At 40.2% G+C, this 22,088-nt stretch overlaps 2 protein-coding genes across 9 annotated transcripts in view; one reads left to right on the top strand and one right to left on the bottom strand.

Annotated features, from left to right (window-relative positions):
• The window catches only part of LOC134072127 (von Willebrand factor A domain-containing protein 5A-like), a 47,823-nt gene extending 42,614 nt beyond the window's left edge, over nt 1-5,209 (top strand). For all 4 annotated transcript variants that reach the window (XM_062528659.1, XM_062528679.1, XM_062528660.1 and 1 more), the window contains 5 exons: nt 1,273-1,374; nt 1,551-1,604; nt 1,718-1,851; nt 3,308-3,431; nt 3,741-5,209. In XM_062528659.1, the coding sequence (XP_062384643.1) occupies nt 1,273-1,374; nt 1,551-1,604; nt 1,718-1,851; nt 3,308-3,431; nt 3,741-3,820 (494 nt within the window). In that variant the 3' untranslated portion in view covers nt 3,821-5,209. The remainder of the gene's footprint in view (nt 1-1,272; nt 1,375-1,550; nt 1,605-1,717; nt 1,852-3,307; nt 3,432-3,740) is intronic.
• Nucleotides 5,210-11,529: 6,320 nt separating this feature from the next.
• On the bottom strand, nt 11,530-21,007 carry LOC134072071 (T-cell surface antigen CD2-like). Of its 5 annotated transcripts, none has more exons than XM_062528654.1 (6): nt 20,912-21,007; nt 19,523-19,834; nt 17,287-17,556; nt 16,611-16,730; nt 13,678-13,754; nt 11,530-12,929 (listed from the first exon to the last, which is right to left on the bottom strand). In XM_062528654.1, exons 1-6 carry the CDS (start codon nt 20,955-20,957, stop codon nt 12,777-12,779), a joined length of 978 nt encoding a protein of 325 aa, XP_062384638.1. In that variant the 5' UTR covers nt 20,958-21,007; the 3' UTR covers nt 11,530-12,776. The 5 variants fall into 5 exon arrangements, with proteins under 5 accessions (XP_062384638.1, XP_062384640.1, XP_062384639.1 ...); XM_062528656.1 differs by having other exon boundaries at nt 13,708-13,754; XM_062528655.1 differs by having other exon boundaries at nt 17,287-17,553.
• Nucleotides 21,008-22,088: the final 1,081 nt, after the last annotated feature.

The raw sequence follows: 22,088 nt of genomic DNA, 5'->3' as shown, positions 1-22,088 counted from the left end.
CCTTCCACAATTATTTTCTTGCATGATAATCATATACAGCATTTAGCTTAACATCAATGTTTAATACATTATTATCCCTTTCTTATATGTTTGTTTTTTCCACTCTCTGTTAGCAGTCAGTAACTTATATCAGAGCCGTTCTACTTATTCCCTTATTAGACATTTTCTGCCTATATCAGGGGATGGAGACGTTCGTCTGGCTTTGCATTGAGAAAAGGTGTTGCGTGAGGTCACTTCCGTTTAATTTCAAGCACGTTAGCGTTAAAACTCTGCTACAATTACAACATTTACACGTGGTTAAATAGGCTACGTTGCAGCAACATGCATACATTTCGTGCAAACCGTTGAAATACTCTCAAAAACGAATATTGACCTACTTTATCTGATCGTTCGTGTGTACCTTTATTTTGACATTTTTCGCCGCCATCTTGCCCGCTATTGTCGCGTACTGTCGCTTACTGTCGCTGGCTCCACGGAACTACTTACTGTGGTCAATATCTTCTTCTTCTTCATATGGCGGTTGACATACTGTGCTCAATAGCGCCACATCGCATATACCTGTACATAGTGGCCAAAAAGAGCGTTGCACCACTACCTGGGGGGGAGGTGGGTAGCTCTTGCGCTTGAATCCATAGTAAAGCTGTCAGTCAAAACGCATCAGCCAATAGGAATGCACCCCACAGACACCCACCCACATGTGAAGTTTGTGCCAGAATCGCAAGCAAAGAAACAGGCAGCGCAAACGCGAGAGCCAGAATCGAAACTGAAAAAGCCAGGAGCAAACAAACGAATGATGTCGCTGCAAATGACTGTTGTTATTGTAAACCAAAAGACAAGTTATTCAAACAGTTTTTTTTTGCAACTACACAAATAATTTGTTTGCGAGTTTAGATTTTTTTTTTCGACTTTATTTTTTTTGTTTAGATTTTGTATTTGGTATTTTGATTAATTGATTTTTGTTTGAATTTGAAAAAGTATTGTTTGAACTTTTTGGCACAAACGAAACTCCATATTGTGGGGCCCTTAGTCTCCTCGTTCAAACTTCATACCTGCTCTTCAGAAAACATGTGGGTTACAGTACATCACTGAGTCCACTTATTTATACAGTCTGTGATTCAAACCTGAACGTTTGATTGTGATGGAATTCATCAATGGATGAAAGCATCACAATAGTGATGTCTTTGAAAGGGTGTGTGGGTAACTCAAAGAAAGAAGTTTTGCACGCACTATTGGTAGATCAAGAATCGGTGGAACATGTTACGTTTATTACAGGTCCATCTGGTGGCGTTTTGACAGCTGCAAGCGGGTTTTTTTCAAACTTATTCAGTAAAGGCAAGGCACCCAGAAAGGTTCTGGGTTCATCAATGCTTTATGGTAAGTGTTAAGCAACCCTATTGTGACATTATGTCATCTCTGTAACAACACTCCTACTTGATCCAGTCAGGGTCTTTCTTTGCTCTATACGCTTGTCTACTGATTGTACTGATTCCGCTAAGCTGAAAGTTCTAAATCTGATCTTGGACAATAGCTACTTTTTGTACATTGTGAAGGGTCCTTAAATGAAGACATGCTGGATGCACCAGGTTCGCTTGGTGTGCTTCAAGGTAACAGAAACATTGAAGAACAAATAGTTTGTACAAATGTAGATTTTCCACACACTTGTATTTATTATTTTGCTACCGTTGCCCTTTTTTTTCATCTGAATCTTGTCTTTTAGAGTCACTCAAGGTAGATCACCTCCTTCAGCTGATCTCCCTCCAGAAAGCCACAGGATCATGGGAAATGGAGTCCTCCTTGGCCAAGGTGTTGGAGAAGACAGATGATGAGTTGGACAAACTGATGCCAGTGGGGGTAAAACATTGTCTATTCATCATACAAACAATCCCAAGAACAATTTGTACAGTGGCAAAGTATTCATCTTCATTCATATTTCCCCTTTTATTGTTTTATATGAACACTTCACCGTTTTTTTCATATTAAACTATGTTATTCCCTTCACTAAGACAAGTTGATACATAACTTTCACGTTTCAATGCATGCACTCACTGGCTCTGGCGCGCGGCGCAACTTTGACAGCACTTAGCTAGCTCAGTTCTTTCATTAGGATCCAAACAGAGATGAAGTTAGAAGCGACCAAACACCTTCATGTTTTCCCTATTAAAATACAGTTACACGAGTAGTCACACGACCACGTGGTGCATTTCTAAGCAGGTAAGAGGGATAACTATATTGTGTGGCACAGTAATATCCTCACTCTTGCACTTTCAGTTTCACTTTGGAGTGAGGATTTTACTGCGCCGAGTCTAAGTGCTCCCAATTGTTATTCCGCCACATAGTTAGTGGCCTATACTCTAGGCATTTACACATTTAGGGTGTTTAGAATGTTCTTATTTGTCTTGGTGGAATTGTAGCCAGGAATATGGATTGACCAGTGACTGGAGCCTCCAGACATAGGTGTCTTAATATGACAATAGTACACACATTCACTGCACTCAGGCAATCTCCCCTTAATTAACTACTAGCACCAATTTAATTAATTAAGATTTTACTGTAACGGCTTTGTATGTATGCAGATTACTGTGAGATATGGTGATATGGTTTCTCATTCATTGGTTGATTGTAAAAGTATAAAAAGGAAGATCTGCCTCTAGAACTCTCTTGGTACATCACTGTGGTGTGGAATGGCCAATTATTTATTTTAGCACAATACATGACACCAACTCAAAGTGCAAAACTACATTGTGAATAGCGCAGGCATATCGTCACATAATGTATCATTTAAGATGTTAGGGTATTTTACTTGCTTCATAATTTATATTCTTTCTAAATCCTTCATACTGTAGATGCCTTCTAATAGATGCCGTCTGCAATGTGGCTTTGTGAAATTGTTGATATACGAGCTCAACAGTCAATCAAACTGCATCCCGACATCTCATTTTTCTGAAGCACCATATTTATTGGTATTTGATAATTTCTCAGTCCAAGCCACTATGTTTGTACACCCTGTAAATGGGAAACAAACACCAGAGGTGGAAACACTGAGCTGACAGCTATAGGACCCTGAGGAGCTGCATTTATGAGATTAGGATGGCAGACTCTCTAACTGAGTTATCACATGTTACACTAAAACATCAAAGACAAAGAAACTGCATTTTACTGAGAACTACACCGTTGGTTCCAATTCCAAGTAATTGCAGAATCTATCTATTTAGGCACACAAGGCTGAATTGGTGTGATCTGGGCCCAGTTTTCCAGAATGCACTGAGGAAATATGTACTGTATATTTTTTTGCTTTGTTTGTGTTTAGGCAGACAAGGCTGTGTGGGCTACAGTTCTGGCTCTGATTTGGCTCTATGGTTTCCGCCTGGAGGCTCGGGATGAATGGCAGTTTGTAGCCATGAAGGCAGCATCCTGGATTCAAGCTCAGAAAGGTAAACTTTCCTCCTCTCAGTCACTGTCAGTTTAAAGACGTGTGTGTGTGTGTGTGTGTGTGTGTGTGTGTGCGCTCGCCTGTGCGTGTGTGTGTGTGTGTGTGTGTGTGTGTGTGTGTGTGTGTGTGTGTGTGTGTGTGTGTGTGTGTGTGTGTATATATATATGTGTGTGCGTGTGTATGCCTGTGTGTGTGTACGTGTGTGTGTGTGTGTGTGTGTGTGTGTGTCTGTGCGTGCATGCGTGCGTGCGTGTGTGCGTGCGTGTGTGTGTGTGTGGGTTTCTGCTCACATGTGTCTCTTGTGTTGCAGTGGACTGTGTGTCTCAGTGTGTGCAGGCTGGAAATACTCTGCTGGGATGTCAGGTGCAGCAGGAGACTCTGGGCCTCTGAAGACTCTGTCTCATTGCCATTGTTACCACCACGATCCGATGCGAGCGTGCTCTGCAACATTTATCCCTGCGATGGGATTGAAAAGAGTGAAACAAAACTGGCTTGTCAGGCTTCTTTATTCTACTTGTGAAGATTCTTCATAACTATTTTTTATTTTTTTTTTACCACGATATGCATGGACATTTTTAGCCTACGTACACTCATCTGGAGCTAATCTCCTTGCTCTAGTAGTGAGCGTTGGCGCCATAAGGGCTTTGATAATAAACTCTGAGTGAAAGTGAATTACATAGTTTATTTTCTGACACATACTTAAATAAAATCCTTAACACAAAACATGCATGTTATGGGACTGAAAAGAGTGAAACAAAACATGTGTTACTGGCTTGTCAGACTTCTTTCTACAACCTCCATTAACCACGTCCTTATCCCATCTAGCGCCCTATATTGTCTTAACAAGTCATATCACTAAAAAGGCTGATCGGGCTGATGATGTTTACTATATCAGGAAAGTTTTCAGTAAGAAAATGGGTCGCTGTATCTGTGCGTTCAGACGAACAGACGGATTGGTCGCTGCTGGCAGCTGAGAGAAGCCAGCTTCCATTGAAAATGAATAACTTCCAGAATCTTTGGAAGCTCAAGTCGCCCGCGGTGTGAACGCACAGTATGGCGAAGATATTAGACTTAATGCCAACGATACTCAAACACTGCATTAGAAAGCATTCTATGCGAGGCTTTTTTTGGTCTTAAACATGGGGCCCCTGAAACATGTGACCCCTTGGCAGAACTGCTTTGAACGTTCCAAACTGTGGCCGTGTCTAAAAGTCAAGGGCGCACGCTGGATAGTACGTTCTCAGCGTCTCAGTTAGTATGCTCCTCAGTATGCGTCCCTACATTTGGACAGCACAAACTAGTTGGCGTCACCTGACCTGGGACGGGGGGTGTGTTGCTTGACGATTTGCATGACGTTTGGATCAATGGATTATGGGATATCTGAAGCCAAAAAAGATGCATCGATACACGCTTGGAAATCACGCCAAACGAAGTACCCATCTAGTGAGAGCGCTTGACTTTCAGACAGTCTATTCTGACGTAACTTCTGGAAAATGCACGCTGCCCAGCGTGTGTACTTATGTTTCAGACACAGCCACAGTTGGCGGTACTCTCCCAGTATAGGGCGCTAATCCCATCACTCTGAGAAGGCCCTCTAGTGGTGGTCTGGATAGATAACTCAGATTATTGTATGCACAATGACAGAAAGAAAATTAAATAAAGAAATGTAAGATGTTTAAAACAATTAATTTCTTTTTTAAAACTTTGTTGCTACTTTTTTTTATCACTTTTTTATCAAATGTATTTTTATTCCAAAAATAAATCAATTTGATTATGCTGCATGTGAGTCTTGTGTGTTGCTATGCGTGTGCCGTGCGTGTATGTAAGACCAGTGGCAGATCCTTGACAGATTCCTTTAAATGTATTGGGTCGTGTTCAGCAATAATTTGAAATAAACACCACTCACATAATCATCAAAGATAATCAACAAAGACTACTAATTTAGACAACATAGAGTATCATTACCTCATCCTTCACTGTCTGGTATAGGAGGTCAGACAGTCACACTAAAAGGAAACTAGAGATGATTATCACCAAAGCCTCTGACATAATCGGTTGTGACCTTCCTGTTGTGCACGCTCTGTATTCTGAGCGCACCTGAAATTCAAGCTTCCAAAATAATCAAAGATCCCTCTCATCAAAACTACCACTTTTGCCCTCTGGATGATGTTCCATGAGACCTGAAACCATACATTTCAAAAATAACTTATTCTCTTCAGCAATAAGACTTCTGAACACAAAAAACTGATCTGAACACTGTATTAATTTCCTTTTTGTCGTTGGTGGTGGTGCATTTCTTTATTTTCTTCTTCACTGGATTGAGCTAAATCCTTCTGTTCCAAAAATACCACCAACATTCTATCTATTCAGAACACCTAACCAAATTAGTTTTGCATTTACGGTGGTGGTAGATCATTGGAAGGAGGTCTGTGTGTGTGTGTGTGATGGAGGTTTACTATTCTGTGAAATGCAAAGCTTTATGGGTCTCCTGTTTTCAGTTAGACAGGCATCAGCATCTCCACTATTACGTGACAATGTCCAGACCTTTAGGAAGATGTAGTTTTATACCTGTTTGTCCAAATGCAACTGTTTTATGTGTGTAGTCATTGCCTCATCATTGGCCACCGGTTGTTGCCTTTCTTTTAAAGGTGTTGTAGATACAGTATTTCACAACTTATCCTGCGATGTGACAATGCTGTTGTATTTGTCCATTTGATCATGTATGTATGTAAGTTTACTTGGTAAGCTTGCTGCAGCTCATAAATGATCTTTTGCATGTGTGAATCTACTTGCCACACACACACACACACACAGAGAGAGAGGTGACACGCAAAAATGAAATACATACACTGTACACACAAACCAATGACCGCAGCAATCAGTGCAGCGCACAATAATCCAAGGTATATACTGTAGCTCCCTCTCTCCACAATGCTACGTGCACTCATGGTTAGCACCTGTGCATGTAAAAAAAGACTAGGTGTAAAACCAGCAGTCAGTGGTGAGGTCAAAGCTTCTTGCTGCTAGAAGTGACATCAGCAGCCTAAACCACAAACAGACTGGAGTTTTGTCTGGAGTTTTTGACACCTGGAGAGTTGTCTCACTCGACTCAAGGCTGACGACTCGTATTATTCCAGAAATTACATTTTCAATTTTATTGTCACTGCCTTTTAAGGTCTTAACATCAGTGAAATTAATTCTTAAACTTGGTGTATTATATTGCACTTTTGCAAAAATATGAACGCCTTTATTTTTAAGTATTTTGGTGACTGTAGAGCTGCCTAGAATTGCAGTATATTTCACTCTGCTGTTTTAAAGGGTACATCTCAGGTTAACAACATGTTTAGCGAATGTGTAAATGAATCCGTAGAGATATACATATGTTTTAAATTATTGCTCTAAATGCACTACGACAACATTTACAGCCGACTGTCAACTGAGTGATGATATTTGCTGGATAAACAAATAGCTTGTGTGTGACAGAGGAAAAGTGCTTCAGTGTTGCTTTAACGTATGTTATTTGAAAAACACCTATGAAGTATGTAGATCCAATGTGTTGTGGCCGTATCACACTTGTATACTAATTCGCCAAACTTGCTGTGAAGTCATGATGAGTATTCAAGCTGAATACAGACGTTCAGAACATAGCAACATTATGGCGGAAGTGGCTTTTACTGTAGCTAGTTGGATGGCAGTAGGCCTATAGCTATAGGCTAAGTAAAATAGTGATGTTTCAAATCAAGTTCATCAGAATCCTGGGATATGCCCGTTTGACAATGGCAGAGATAGGTTTGGCCTTTGACAGTAGCAACCATCCATTTACAACTAATGACTGACCTTTGGCCATAGCAACCAGTGGCGATTCTAGAGATTTGTAACAAGGGTGGCCCTAGTGGGGCACTGGTTAATTCAAGGGTGGCATCTAGATAAACAGAAACAGGCTCAAGTTGTTAAATTAGCACACATGCATGAGTAAAACCATGCACCAAGCTCCATACTCAACAAAGAAGGACAAAGACCATACTCTCACATCAAATGTCTTTGTAATTGGATAAAATGTCAAATACAGTTTTCAGCTCATTTTCAGCTCTGAACAAAACCCGTTCAGAAATTAGGCCATTTGAGCAAAAGTGGAAGTGTGAAATGTTTTTTTGCCAGTGGTTCTTAACTGGTCTGGTTTTGGAACCCATAATTTCACAAGTTCATAAAGTTGTGACCAACTATATATATATTTAGCATTCAGGCCAAAGAATATGGTGAGGTAGCCTACATAAGACACGCAAAGTGCCTGGCCTATTTGTGTGGAAAATGCAGATGTTTGGCATTACATTTGTGAAGTCTTTAACTGCTGATATTGTCTCAAAGTACTACTCGACAGGTTTGTCTTTGACAGGGGTGCGTTGTTTCCAAGTGGCACTTTAGTTTGGATGGTTTTATGTGCACCCTACACTGTCTTATTTTGTCCTCAATTTAAGTTAATCACATTCTATCATACTTTTATAAATGTATAACATTATATCTAACATGACATGTCACAAAAACATTGGCTATGTCCATGCCATGGCAATGACTGACATAGGCTACGAATACATTTTATCAAAATAACGGGCCAATGATAGATCTGATCATTTTAAATTGGCAATTTTTAATTTCTTTTTAGCCACAAGCTCCATGACCCATCACTCAGATCAGTACCACAACCCACTTTTGGGTTCCAACCCACCAGTTAAGAAACACTGGCCTAAGCTATAAACTTTCCACAATGTCAATATTACATTAGGGTAGTAGACTATTTACAATACAACATAACAATACAACAGTGTCGGCTGAGTAGGTAGAATAGGCAGATATAAACATTTGCCTATTACGTGATTCTACAATTGCAATACTGGGTTTTGTGTGTGTAATAAGATAAATGGGCACTGGCAGATGCGATAGGTAAATGTTTTTGTGTTAGCTCAAGCAGTAGCCTGTAGGCCTATTGTAAACTCACATGCTAAAAACAATAAGCCATGTAGCCTATAACTGCAAGCATGTTTGCTAGATTGCTTATATTTCTGAACCCTGATATTTCAAACTAGTGTACTGCAAGTGCATCAAGAAATTTCTCGCCTTTGACTGTTAATGGCGAATAGTAGACTAGGATTTTGGGGTGGCACCTGGGGTGGCCAATTGAATCTCAAGGGTGGCCTGTGCCACCCGGAGCCACCCCTCTGGCTACGCCCTTGATAGCAACTATCCATTTAAAACTAATGGCAGTTTGTCCTGCAAGTTGAAAAATTAGTTGAAATGTGTCAGGGGAAAAGTAGTAAAACACAGTTCTAGCGATTATAATGTTTAAATTATAACCGTAAAATAACACAACGCAAGTGGCAAAAGTGGAATAAGCGGGACAATGGACTCCATGGTGGCCTGTTAACAGAAATTAATGCACAGTCGAGGTTGTAATAGGCCTACGTCCCGATACGTATACTGGCAACTTTATTGGTGTTATGTTTAGCACAAAGTTCAGCAGAACGTGATAAGACTTCACCCTTGATGGGATTCAAACAAGATATTGCCACAAAAGAAGGTAGGTTTTTGAAATCATCTCTGAATTGTAACTGAATTTGATGAAAACACATGCTGAAATCACATATCCTCGTATTCTGGTTAATTGGAATAGTTTTGCTGTTTAGATTCACTTTACTCATGGCTGTGCTGTGTTCATAGGAGACAATGGTACAATTGAAACGCAAACACGGTGCAACTTTGCATACGCTTGAGGACTTGAAGAGATCAGGATTTGGGCGACCCTCTCCAAGACATGGCTTACAACTCCTCTACTGGTTTGTCAATGTTTGTGTGGAATTTGATTTCCATGACAACATGTTGGCACAGTGTCACCCAGAGCGAGGGGACTATGGCTTCCACCACTTTGGCAACTTTGAGGAGATTCTCCCTTCAATTGTCCAGAAATCAAGAGAGACATATTACGAAGTTGGCAATCTAAATCCAGAGCGGTATCCAGAAGCTTTGGATCTACCTAAGTATGTGAGAAAGAATTATGGGCTGGCACGCAACTTCTATGAGAGCAATAAAGATCGTATCATTGTAAGACACAAGTCCCCAAATTTGATACTGAAGGTGTACATCACACAACACCAATCTGAGGGTTTTGATATTGAACACACTCACCGCTTGGGCTGCAACCTCATTCAGGACATCAGACATGCTGATCTGGATCTGGGGACATTCCTAACGCACACTGGATTCACCTCTTACCGAGCATGGTTTCCTCGTCTTCATACCATCATCAACCCTATCCAGTATGCCAGAGGCATCACAGACAATAGGTCTGAGTCTGAATATATGCCTTCCAGGACGGAGAGCATCCAGGACTCTGAGCTGGGTCTGCCCCTCCCAGATCTCCCTACTGCATCACGCACTCTTAAAATGAGCATTCTGGGAGGCATACTTGCTTTGATCTTTCTGGTTGCTCTTATTGTTATCCTTCACTTCCTAGGTGTGTTCTAGTGTAAGGGGCATTTGATTAAATGGTTGCAGGAATAGTCAAGACTGGTTTAATCCTTTCATGAGGTTCCTTATTATTGTCATTAACAAAACAGTAACAGAAATATTTGGTGAGCACGTCCTGATCATATAACACAATAATGTTGACCCACATTATCAATTTATTTTGCACTGCTACCATCTGCTATGGTTTCCTGGTTGAATGACTTGTTTGGTCACAACAGTGTCAGAGCTCTTGCAACAACTGTGGCAAGAGGTATGTTGTGCCTAAATCAAGAGGTGGGTTCATATTTAGCAAGCAAAGGAAAATGTTGGTGGCAACTGTCACTGTTGCTTGCCATTTTAATTATAATGGAAAGCAAACAATGAGAATTGTTTCCACAAAAACTTTCAAACTCAAAAGTTCCAAGACAACACAAATCCACCAGGAACATTTGAATTTGAAGACACTTCACTTTAGACTCAACATACCACTTAGCTGGCTTTGCTTAATATAATTGCAAATGTAATACTACAGTACCACGAGCAAGGTCCTAAGCTCAAATACCATAGACTCAATGCTCCCTAAGCCGCACACTTGGAATTAACTCTTGGCAAGTTTTCTTTTTTTAAGTAATTTTTTTGGGGTCGATTTTATGCTTTTATTGATAGTGACAGTGGAGAGTGACAGGAAGCGAATGAGAGAGAGAGCGGGTGTGGGATCCGGAAAGGACCACGGGGCAGGAATCGAACCCGGGTCGCCGGCATGCGATGCAGGTGCCCCAGCCAGTTGTTTTTGTTGCCGTTGGAGCCTGGGTTGTCCACAGAGACCACATTCATTTTTACAGTGTATTCAGGGCACAGGCTATAGATGGATATCTTAGAAACCACATAACATCGCTTAGAGCACCTTTAACTGAACTGTTGGAGTGCATACTCCTCCTTTAAATGATAATTTAAGCAGTAGCCTCCATGATGTCATGTACCCCTTAGTACCACTAGAGTGCAGCAATAGCCCAAACAATCATGTACTGTACAGTATTTGTATGGGTTTGATGTACCACAAAGTAATATAGTGTAAAATCAACTGCTCACATTTAAAATAATAATAAATCATCTTGCCCAAAAATATCTGTGGGGCAATTTTAAAAGTAAAAAAAAAAAAAAAAAACTGTGAGTACTGTCCTTCATAAAGTTCCATTTTTTTTCTCAAAAATGCCCATATTTTGTCAAAACTAATCTAAGGTGTGAATATACTGTATCTACATGTTTGTGCTTTGCCAGTGTCCCTGTATCTGAGCGTGTGTGTGTGTGTGTGTGTGAAGGCTACTTGATGTACAGTAAACACCAGAAAGAGAGAGAGAGCGAAAGAGAGAGAGAGCAAATAGGGAAATGGGTTCAGTATGCATTTTGCTCATGAAATACGACACCTATTCACTATCCGTTGGTGGGAGACAAATGACCACTGGACTTTGGACCTTATGTGACATCATTGATGTCTGTCTCAGCAGATGCACAACAAGAATATAATGTTGCTCTGTTAAAACAAGTTTTAAGAATATGTGTATGTGTGTAGGTAGGATAGATGGATTGAAGGCACGTATGAAAGCAGATAAGTCTCTTTTATTGAAATGGTTGTGAATGGGTGATAAGATACTCATGTTTCAGTTTAAATGGGAGACGGATGTTTAAACTGACAGGATAAAGGAAACAGGAATTCCCCTGTGAGCAGGTGTGTCTACAACGGACAGCTGAAGGGCACATCCTGCTAATAAACAAATGAGACCAACTGAAATCCCCATGGAAACAGGAACGAGGCGTATGTCAATGAGCCTTGTAGTCTAATTACCACTGACTGCACTCAGAGAGGGTCAAAGCGGAGTAATGAAGGATCTTTGCTGCACTACTCAAATGTCTGACTTCTTTATACCAAAGATTCTAGAACAGAGCTCTGTATAGCATCTTTGCTTTATACTGTCACCCTGGCTCAAGCTACGTATCTTCCCAATGAAATGTATGACCCATATTTGTGGTTTATCTCATTCATAGCAGTGACTACACTGCTAGATGTTAAAGCCAGATAGCATGGCTTGGGTGATGAGTTAAGCTTCCTAGCATGACTCAAGCTAAATGTCTGACTTCTTTATACAAAGTAAAGGAAAAGTTTGCTGCAACCAAATTTTGGTCATTTGATAATAATAATAATAATAATAATAATAATAATAATAAAAACATAAAAACGTTTTGGGCCTATCTGAGGAAAGGTTGGTAGACTCAAAACATCACGTTTTTTATTATTAAATGATTGAATGACTTTTGTTAAATGATTAAATGACTTTTCCTTTACTTACTACTTTGCTTTTAGTCCTGCTCCCATCCTTAAATCAGTATGTTCGTGCTTTTACTGCACTTTCATGACTTCTTTATACTGTCACCCTGGCTCAAACTATCTTCCAAATGAAATGTACAGTATGACCCAAATTTGTGGTTTATCTCATTCATAGCAGTAGAGTCATGGCCACTTTTCCGGATGAATACCTAACGTTGTGGTAGGCCTAGAGTTGTGCTGAATATAGCAATTTGATGCGACAAATATATACATGTGACAAAACGTTTGCTCTTTTCTCTGCCTCTGAATAATAAGTTCCAGTGAAAACAGAGCCCTCACTATGACTAGGCATTGGACAAAATAGCTTTTAAATAACGTGCTATAAATAATTCAATAGATATATTGCCTTAAGCTAGGAAACTATTTTAACTTATCTCTTACCCTCCAGCACTTTTTGATGAAGCCTACATGTATGGCTGGCTATGGCATTTGCAGAGTGCACAGTACAAAGCAGTGAAATGACTTTCAGAGGCGTCCCAAGACAGCACTTCCACTCCCCGTCGCATTCCTGCCTGTGCCAGTGGCCTCTGGGGGGTGGGGTTGAATTTTGGCGTAGATGGAGGTTAATGGCGGCTCTTCTCCTTCGGTAGCCAGTTCTGGTACGTGGGGTCTGAGTCCCTGGGAGGAGGAGGACAAAACAGCAGGGGAGGGAAGGAGGAGTAAAGAGGGAGAAACACAAAGAAGAGAAGAAGTGCTGTCAACTGTGCCATAACTGTCCAGATATCTGATACTGGGAAGGGGTATTTTTCACAAGCCTTGAGCGAGGAGCCTTCTATTGTCACACCATACACACAATCTTCTGCGGCCACCCAGACTTGACAGGAAATGACTACCGGCTAGCTGTGCTCTTGCTGCTCTGAGCCCACATAGCTCTGGTGAGAACAGATCAAATGCTTCTAACCCTGATGCTCAGAACAAGAGATATCTGCTTACAGGGAGGATGAGTTTAGCAACGTGCTTCAGAATGGGACAGTAGCAATCTCTCACAGAAACACACGCATACACACAGAAATGTGCTTTGAGCCTTGAGCGAGGAGCCTTCTATTGTCACACCATACACACAATCTTCTGTGGCCATGCACCCAGACATGACAGGAAGTGACTTGCGGCTAGCTATGCTCTTGCTGCTCTGAGCCCACATAGCTTTGGTAAGAACAGATCAAATGCTTCTAACCCTGACGCTCAGACCAAGAGGTACATCTGCTTACAGGGAGGATGATTAGCGCAACGTGCTTCAGTATGGGACAGTAACGATCTCTCACAGAAACACACGCACACACACAGAAATCGTCCTGCACTTCTGCTAATATGTTCTGAGATAAGTGAGTGTTTGTCAGTAATATTCAGTTAGGCTTGTGATACTGACCTGTGTTAGCCTTATATCATTGTGCAATACCTCAGAGTACTGAACTTCATTTTGTGATTCTTCATTTGCAGATTGAGCTATAAGGTAAACAGACAAGTGTTATACTGGGGTAGTCAGAAATACCACTGACTTTTTCACCAAGTCACAAACTGAAAGAAACTGACAAACACAAAAGGAGCACTAGGCACTCATGACAGCAAGAGAGTATAGACTGTGCTTTTTACTGGGGGAGGTGCTGCATGCTATTATCTGAAATCCGTTCAGTGGATCATTTAGGCCTACCATAAACGTTATTACTAACGACTTCTGCTTTGGCTTATGTTGACAGAACAAAAATAAGGGCATTATCGTCATTTAAAGAAGAGGCTATGGGATTTTTTATGTTGTAGGCCTAAATAACGGAGTGATTATTTGCACCCGGGTGTAAATAGTGGAATGGAGGCATTTTCTTATTTGCACCCAAACCGGAAATGCGTGCTATCCAACATAGCGGGACCATCTTGGCAGGAGATGGCCTACCTAAATCTAACAAGTTAGGATTATTAAAACTATATTTGAGATGGGAAAGTGGTGCTAAATTTCCACAAACTTTATTCAGTGAACGGGTAAAGCCGTCCGTTTGCAAGCACAATCAAGAAACACGATCTTTTTGTTTTGTTTACCGTTACCTAGCAACCCCAACAAGTGAGTCAATAATTAGTATTCTCCCCTTCTTCTTCCACGGGGCGCAGTACAGCGATAAAGCGACTGATGTATCATGCTCGAGGTGCTGGGTTCGAACCTCAGACTATTTTTTTTTTTTTTGCCTGCCAAAGTACGCACCATGACTTATTTTTTCTTAGATGACGTTACCTCGCGGCAAATAAGAGTTTGTGCTTTTTGAACCTGTCAAAGATTTACTGGTTTTATTTCAGTTATGAGTAGAGTTAAGTAGAAGTAGGCTTCAGTAGTTGTTAGGAAGGTTGTGTTTTGACTTTGAGCCCCCAACGCTGCCTGGAAGGCGCTTAGGCGTGGGTTAAGGTTAAGGTTAGGGTTAGGGTTAAGGTTAGGTTAAGGTTAGGGTAAGGTTAGGTTAAGGTTAGGTTAAGGTTAGGGTTAAGGTTAGGAGTAGGATTAAGTGTTTTTAAGTCAACAGTGGCAGCGCTGCCTGGAAGACAACTCAGAAAACAACTCTTTAAAGTAGCTTGTCTTTGATGAAGCTACCACATGACCACTCATTACCCTAATATTTGTATAATCACTTCCAAGTAACCCAGACATGGCAAAACAGCTAAAAACTGTTCAAAACTATTAGGCCTAGCCTACTGTAGAGCTGGTAAATACACAGGCCTATTGACAGAGAACATGGATGTTAGACATCGGGTGTAAATAGTATTGTTGATTATTACACTATTTACACCCGGGTGTAAATAGTAATGTTGATTATTACACTATTTACACCCGGGTGTAAATAGTAATGTTGATTATTTGCACCCGGGTGTAAATAGTAATGTTCATTATTTACACCCGGGTGCAAATAGTCTCTGCCAATGTTTAAGTGGGCCTACATCCACAGTTGTGTAGTCTCTGTCCTTAACAACTGTATTATCTAAATATAATTAATTTTGGTCCCAAAACATTCTAAACAAAAATGTTTTGTTTTTTTTACCACAAACATGTGTAACGGTTGCCAGTTGATAAAGTTGCTGTTCTTGAAAATATGAAAACCTCCCTCCTGGAGACAGACTAGGTTCCATGGGTTCTAGGCTAGCCCCCTGGCTATCATGCCCACCTCCCAACAAAAATCCTTCATTATTAACCACTCCACTTTAACTCTCTCTGCTCCCAATCTAAAGTGCTGCATGTTCGCCAGTTGAGTCTGGCATGTGCAGGATTGAGCCGTGCAGTCAACAACACGAGACAAATTTCATACAGAAGTTGCTTGAGCATCTATTATGGCCTGGTTGAAAGTGATTTCATGAAATGGGTATTCTTTGAAGACATCAACTTTTTGGTAAATCATTTTATTTGCCATCTACAGCATCTAAGTTAGATAAGAAGACAACATATCTGTCACTTGTAAAGTACCCCAGCCACTTGCATAGCCTATCATAATTCACTGGAAGTGGGTTAGACCAGTTAGCGTATAGCTAGCCTATAGCTAAAAGGGACAGCCGTGGCCCACTGATTAGGGCTGGTAAGCGATGGGTTGCCGGTTCGATCCTCGACCAGTAGGCAAAATGTGGGTGGGGGGAGTGGTTGAGCACTGCTCTCCTATGGCCCCATCCACGGTTGAAGTGCCCTTGAGCTAGGCACCTACAGTAGCCCCTCCCCCTCACTGCTCCCCAAGCAGCATTGTGGCAGGCAGCTCACTGCTCCGGGTTAGTGTGTGCTTGTGTTTCACTAATTCATGGTTTGGGATAAATGCAGAGACCACATTTCCAAACAGGATCAAAAGAGTATATAGCCTATACTTATACTTAAAAGGGAGCTACAGGCTAACTAGTTATAACACACACATAAAAAAGGAGGAGATCCTTTTATATAATCCTGTGTAGGTGGCTAACTTATTAGCCTTTTATTTTGTTTTAAATGCACCTTGAGGATTGTGATCCAATTTCGTTGTATTCTGTGCAATGACATTAAAGTATTCAATTCTAAAGTATTCAATTCAAAAGTAATATTTCACATTTGGAGATAATGAATAATGTTTTTTTCTACAGTATGTATGTAGCCTACAACTCACGACAAACTCTGAATGCCAAATATTGTTTTCTTCTTCTTTTACACACACACACACACACACACACACACACACACACACACACACACACACACACACACACACACACACACACACACACACACACACACACACACACACACACACACACACACACACACACACAAAAAAAACATTTAAAAGAATGGAAAATAGACAAACAGGTACCTGCCTTGTATGTATTCATTTCGCCTCCTTCTCCTTAGAAAGAGAAAAAGGCCTCCAACTATTGTCACACAGAAAACACTCAAAATCCCAGAGATTATTATGGAGTCATGTTTTCGTCCATGGTCTGTCAAAATATATATATACAGTATATATAAGAAAACCATTTTCAGTGTAATCAAGATATTTTATAAAGAAATGTTCAGATTGCATATATTGAAGATGATGCTATTGAGAAGAAGATTGTTCTAATAGTATAACATTTTAGAAAATACTGTGTAATAGTAGTAGTAGTAGGTAATAATGACAATATTTCTATTAATAATAACAATAACAATAATAATTCAATTGCTGCTACTATTATTATTTAAAAATGAACTGTGTTAATCACTATTCAAACTCAAACAAAATCCGGAGTGACTTCAGAAAGGACACCTAAATTGATTTTCTTTGGCAGATCATTACAGAGCCTCAGGGCCCTGACACTACAGATGCTCTGTCCCCTTTAGCCTTTGCTTTAGCTGGGCTCCAGGTACAGTTTATAAAACATATTTGTGCATATGGCACAAAGGGATGACATCTGAAGGTATGGTCCTGATTAGTATCTAGATAAAAGTCTAAAAACGATCACTTGTACAGTATAATTTTCATCCAATTTACTTCCAAGCCTTTTGCCATCATACCTGGAGATGCAAAACAGTGTTGTGTATCACTGTGCAATAGCTGTGTTGTCTGATTTATGGCAGGGTTGGAAGCCACACACTCATAAGTGGAAGAATGTTCAGCTCTAAGATGAAGACTGAGACTGATGTTGTTGTCAGGGTTACTGGTCCAGTTCAGGCGCACATTCTCTTTATACCAGGTCAAGTTCACATCTCTGCCGTTCTCCACAGAGCACTGCCATGTACAGGAACGATTATCATATAGTGACACCTGAGGCTGGGGAACTTCTTCTGGAAAAGGATAATGTTAGGATACCAAGTTAGTTCACTTAAACATAAAATTGCAGAATATGCTGTTTAATTAAACATAGACATAATTCTATGCCTATGCTCTCAAGCTTTCACCATTTATTTTTTGGATGTTTCAATTTGTATATCAAATTAATATTCCATCATTATACTGTAGCATCATTTGGCATACTCACAGTATGTGTCACAACAATTGCTACCTTAAGGTCCAGTAAAGTGCGTTCCTTTTGGCTGTTACACTCAGTTTTCCCACACATAAATGGCCTTAGAGATTAGATTACATTATATCATACCGCCACATACACTTTCTGTCCTGTGGTGCTTTTTGTGTTGGTTTCCATCCCCTATATGTTGTCACAATGGCCAAACCTCACAATGCCAAGCGGGTATAAGTTAACAGCAGGTTTGATATTCGCTGGATATTTGTTTTTCGAAAGACATTTTCTCATTCTGATTGATGACATTATCTCATCCTGATTGCTGTAGTAGTTTCCAATGGCAGGCTATACTTACAAGTGAAGTTTTGCTGAAATCTGGCATTATGGTGAGACAGCACACATTTAAATCTTTAAATATGCACCAAAAATCATCATATGTTCTCGTTATGATTGCTGTAGCAGTTGCCAGTGGTAGGCAGTTACTTACTACAGGCCAAGTTTGCTGATATCTGACATTATGGTGAGACAGTGTGCATTGTCCAGAATGTTCTGCACCTGTATGCAGTATCGGAGTCAAAGTCAGGAAGATTCTCGCTGATGATAGTGATCATGTGATCTCAAAAAGCATGCTATTGCTATTTAAACATTTCCTTTGCTGTGCTCTCCAGCAGCCTGCACTGTGTGACTGCAGCGCTTCACTTTTCACTCCCAGCGGCCTCTCCCCACAGCCCTAGAAATGACCACGATGACCTTATGCAAACTACCGAGCCAAAGCGCCCACATTGCGTTAACACTGGCAAATGTATCAAGGCCCTTTCTCCCTCTTGGGTTAAGTGAATGAGAAGATGAAGCAGAACTATCTGGCTGTGTGAGCTGGCTACTCCTGCTCACCTCTATCGGATTCGGCCTCCTTCTCAGTGGCTCTCTGTCAATACACACAGCTCTTCGCTGCTCCTGCTACTTGGTCAGCCGGCAACCACACGCATGTATGTAGGCTACACATGCACAAAAATAAACACTCATCAAGCAGCACTGTAATAGCAGCCATGGTGCGAGTTCATAGACACAAGCCTGTTCTCATTCAGCCTATGCCAGCCATGGGCTCTCCTGGCCTGGTTTAGTTTAGTTTCATTATCTTGAAATAACGTGATCATTTCATGTGATAAATATCTTGTAAAAACATGAAAATATCTTATCTTGAAATAACATGATATTTTCATGTTATAACGTGAAATAAGTAGCAGCCTACCACTGGCAACTACTACAGCAATCAGAATGAGAAAATGTCTTTCGAAAACGAATATCCAGCGGATATCAAACCTTTTACTAACTTATACCATGCCACGCAAGAAATTATACTCAACAACCTTGTATTATAACACATCAGGACTACAACCACTGAAGTAATTTACAAAAATGTTACAATGACAACAAAAGCAGTCAGGCAACTGCAGGCCTTCTTCCTTAACACATAATATAAACCAAGAAGAAGCCAATTTCCAGCATGGTTTGGATGGTTGTACCGAGGAACCGAGATAAAGTGACCATTTGCCTCAACAACCAGAACAAATTGTCTCTCTTATGCTTGTGGAATGGCTGCGTTGCTTAGCTGTCTTGTTGCAGTTCTGTTTGTGTGTTCACACCAGGAACGTCTCAGCTGCTAATACCTTTCTAATGACATTATAAGCTGAATAGGACTGGCTTTTACAATATAACAGCATTTCATCAGAAGGAATTACAGTATGAAAGAATAAATATACTACTGTCACTTTTAAAATGGCATAACTTACCATATACAGTTATCTGAAAATAGTTATTTATTCTTGTCTTGTTTGCAGTGTACTCTATGATATATGTGCCTGAGTCGCCAGTCCTTAAGTCATAAAAAGAGATGTATCGAGTCTCGTTGTGCCAGCGTATATGATTTCCAAAATGTTCGTCGTCAATTTTAAATTTGCCTTCAAAGAGAGCTGCAATGGTGTCTCTTCTTTCATTCTTCACATAGCCATCAGAGATCTGTATGGGAAACATAATAGATCTTCCCTGTAGTCCAGCAATTGAGGTCAGTCCAGGTTTAAGTTGATTTTCAGAAGAACAAAATTCTACAGGGAAGCAAAATATGTATTAATTACTTAACTGGCATTATGCAGTTTATTACATCTGAGCTGAAGGCAACTACATAAACACAGATAAATATATCATATTGCTTGGTAATGCCATTTCAGAAAATAAAACAATATTTTTAAGAAGACATACTTAGTAACTTAATAAAGGACTTTTACTATTTTCCAAAAGTTGTCAGGTAGCCTGATTGAGTAACAATTTCCATAAAGGTCATTGCTGTTTAATGTAAACAGTTTTCTGTTGATGCAGTTGTTTTTAGAGTGATCTTGAGTCCGAGTGCATTTTGTCCCTCGGGCAGTATTTTTCAAGACTATGTTTAATCCAAACGAAATACTTCCTTGAGATTGGGAATATAAAAGAATAATTTAATGTAACTATTCCAACCAACATCATGTCACTGTTGTCACTGAAACCATTCTTAATAGTCTTCTGTTTTGGTTTGCCGTTTCTTGGTGTCAAAGGCAAAGTAACATACAAGCCAAAAATGTAATTGCATGTAAATGGATTGTAAAAGTGGTTCCACATGTCTAAACAGTCAACTTCAATTTGAACAAAAAAGGTAACTAGCCTACATTTTAAATTATAGCATTATACCGCACCAAGCAAGGACTATGGAGCAGATTGTGGCGGATAAAGTGACGGTGTAGTTTGCATAACACATTGTGTAGTCCTAGCAACAATGTCTCTAACGTCACAGAACAGACTGAAAGTAAACTGTCAGAATATTATGGAAAAATACAGTAAACTCTGTGAACAAAAGGTCACAGGATATTGGATCAGAATAACGCAATTGCTGTCATTCAGTCACTAGCACAAGATACTTTACTGTAATTTGTGCAATGTTTGTACAGTACAGTAGGTGAATGAGTGGGAATATTTGAAAAGTAAGTGATCACATCAACAGATGTCAATCATGGAAAGAACAAATACTGTAAGTAGACTTCGTATAGTCAATAGCCAAAAATAACCTATTAAGTAGGCTACTAGGCTATTAAGTTGTAACCAGAATAGGTTTGTGTGTCATCAAAGCATAAACTCAATTCATGTTGACTTACCTCCATAAAAAAACAACAAATAGGTCACTTTCCAGCATATCCACATACTTGATGGAGACTTCCCCTCTGTCACATCTTCATAGTTTAGAAGTTTAGAATGATCTTTCCTCTAGAGATGCTGAAAACATTCAACTCGAGGGAGGAGCATGGGTGGGAGGTGCATGCTCCTCCCTCACGTTGAATGTTTTCAGCATCTCTAGAGGAAAGACATTTTATTCTAAACCACCTTGCTCTCAGACTAGTGAACTGCCTATTCTGTTTGTGTACACTTAATCACTTCATGTTCATCACATGCAGGGCTGGACTGGCCATCTGGCATACCGGCCGGTATTCAGTCCATAGATTGTGTATACAGTAGAACTGGGCACTGTATCGTCCAGTAGCAGTAGTTCATAGCCCCCTGGTGGCTGGCTGCAGTACAATGCGTACTCCGCCCATCCCCATATATTTCAATGGCCAAGTAGCCAACTTTCCATGTCACTTTTCTCACCTAAAACTAAAACTAATTTTGACAACTTTGTATCCCAAATTTTTTTTTTAAGATGCTTCAATACACACAATTTTTCTTTTCTCAGAGAATGTTTTTAAATGTTATTTTAACCAATCTGATTGACAGCTCTTGCTGCAGACACATGGCATCTCGCCCCCTTATGTTACTGTAACGACAGCCGAATCTAAATGGAGTTGTAAGGTAATGTTTGTAATGTAAACGTCATGTAATCTAATCATAACTAGATATACCGCATAGCAGTACTGCCACTCAGTTCTGCACATTCTCTCTGTGTATATGTTTCTCCTATTTGTTATCTCCTACTCTTGCAGCTCATATACAGTAAGTAAGTGTGTGCATGTATGAGTTTGCCTTTGTGCATGAGTATGTGTGTGTGTGTACCCATACTGTATGGTACTGTATGTGTGTGTGTGTGGTTATATATGAGCATCGTGTGGATGTATGTTTAGCCTATGTGTGTTTGTGCTTGTATGTGTGTTTATTTGTGTGTGATTGCTTATGTATATGTGTGTGTGTGTGTGTGTGTGTCTATGTGTCTATGTGTGTGTGTGTGTGTGCATGGGTGTGTGTGTGTGTGCGTGTGGAGGTCAGTGTGTGTGTATGCATGTGTGTGTGTCTGTGACAGTTTCATCCTAAACTAGCAACCCTTCGCTCAACATCACTATC

The sequence above is a fragment of the Sardina pilchardus genome, chromosome 2 (assembly GCF_963854185.1).
Source record: "Sardina pilchardus chromosome 2, fSarPil1.1, whole genome shotgun sequence".
Lineage (NCBI taxonomy): Eukaryota > Metazoa > Chordata > Actinopteri > Clupeiformes > Clupeidae > Sardina > Sardina pilchardus.
The sequence above is the reverse complement of the archived record's forward strand: the minus strand, read 5'-3'. Positions and strand labels throughout refer to the sequence as shown.

What these genes read in the sequence shown, in the direction of transcription:
- LOC134072071 (XM_062528654.1), bottom strand. Translation starts at nt 20,957, where the DNA reads ATGTGGATATGCTGGAAAGTGACCTATTTGTTGTTTTTTTATGGAG. An exon ending in ACACTGTTTTGCATCTCCAG is followed by an intron (nt 16,731 to 17,286) that starts GTATGATGGCAA and finishes ATATTTTGACAG; the next exon opens with ACCATGGACGAAAACATGAC. An exon ending in GCGAAATGAATACATACAAG is followed by an intron (nt 13,755 to 16,610) that starts GCAGGTACCTGT and finishes TTTACCTTATAG; the next exon opens with CTCAATCTGCAAATGAAGAA.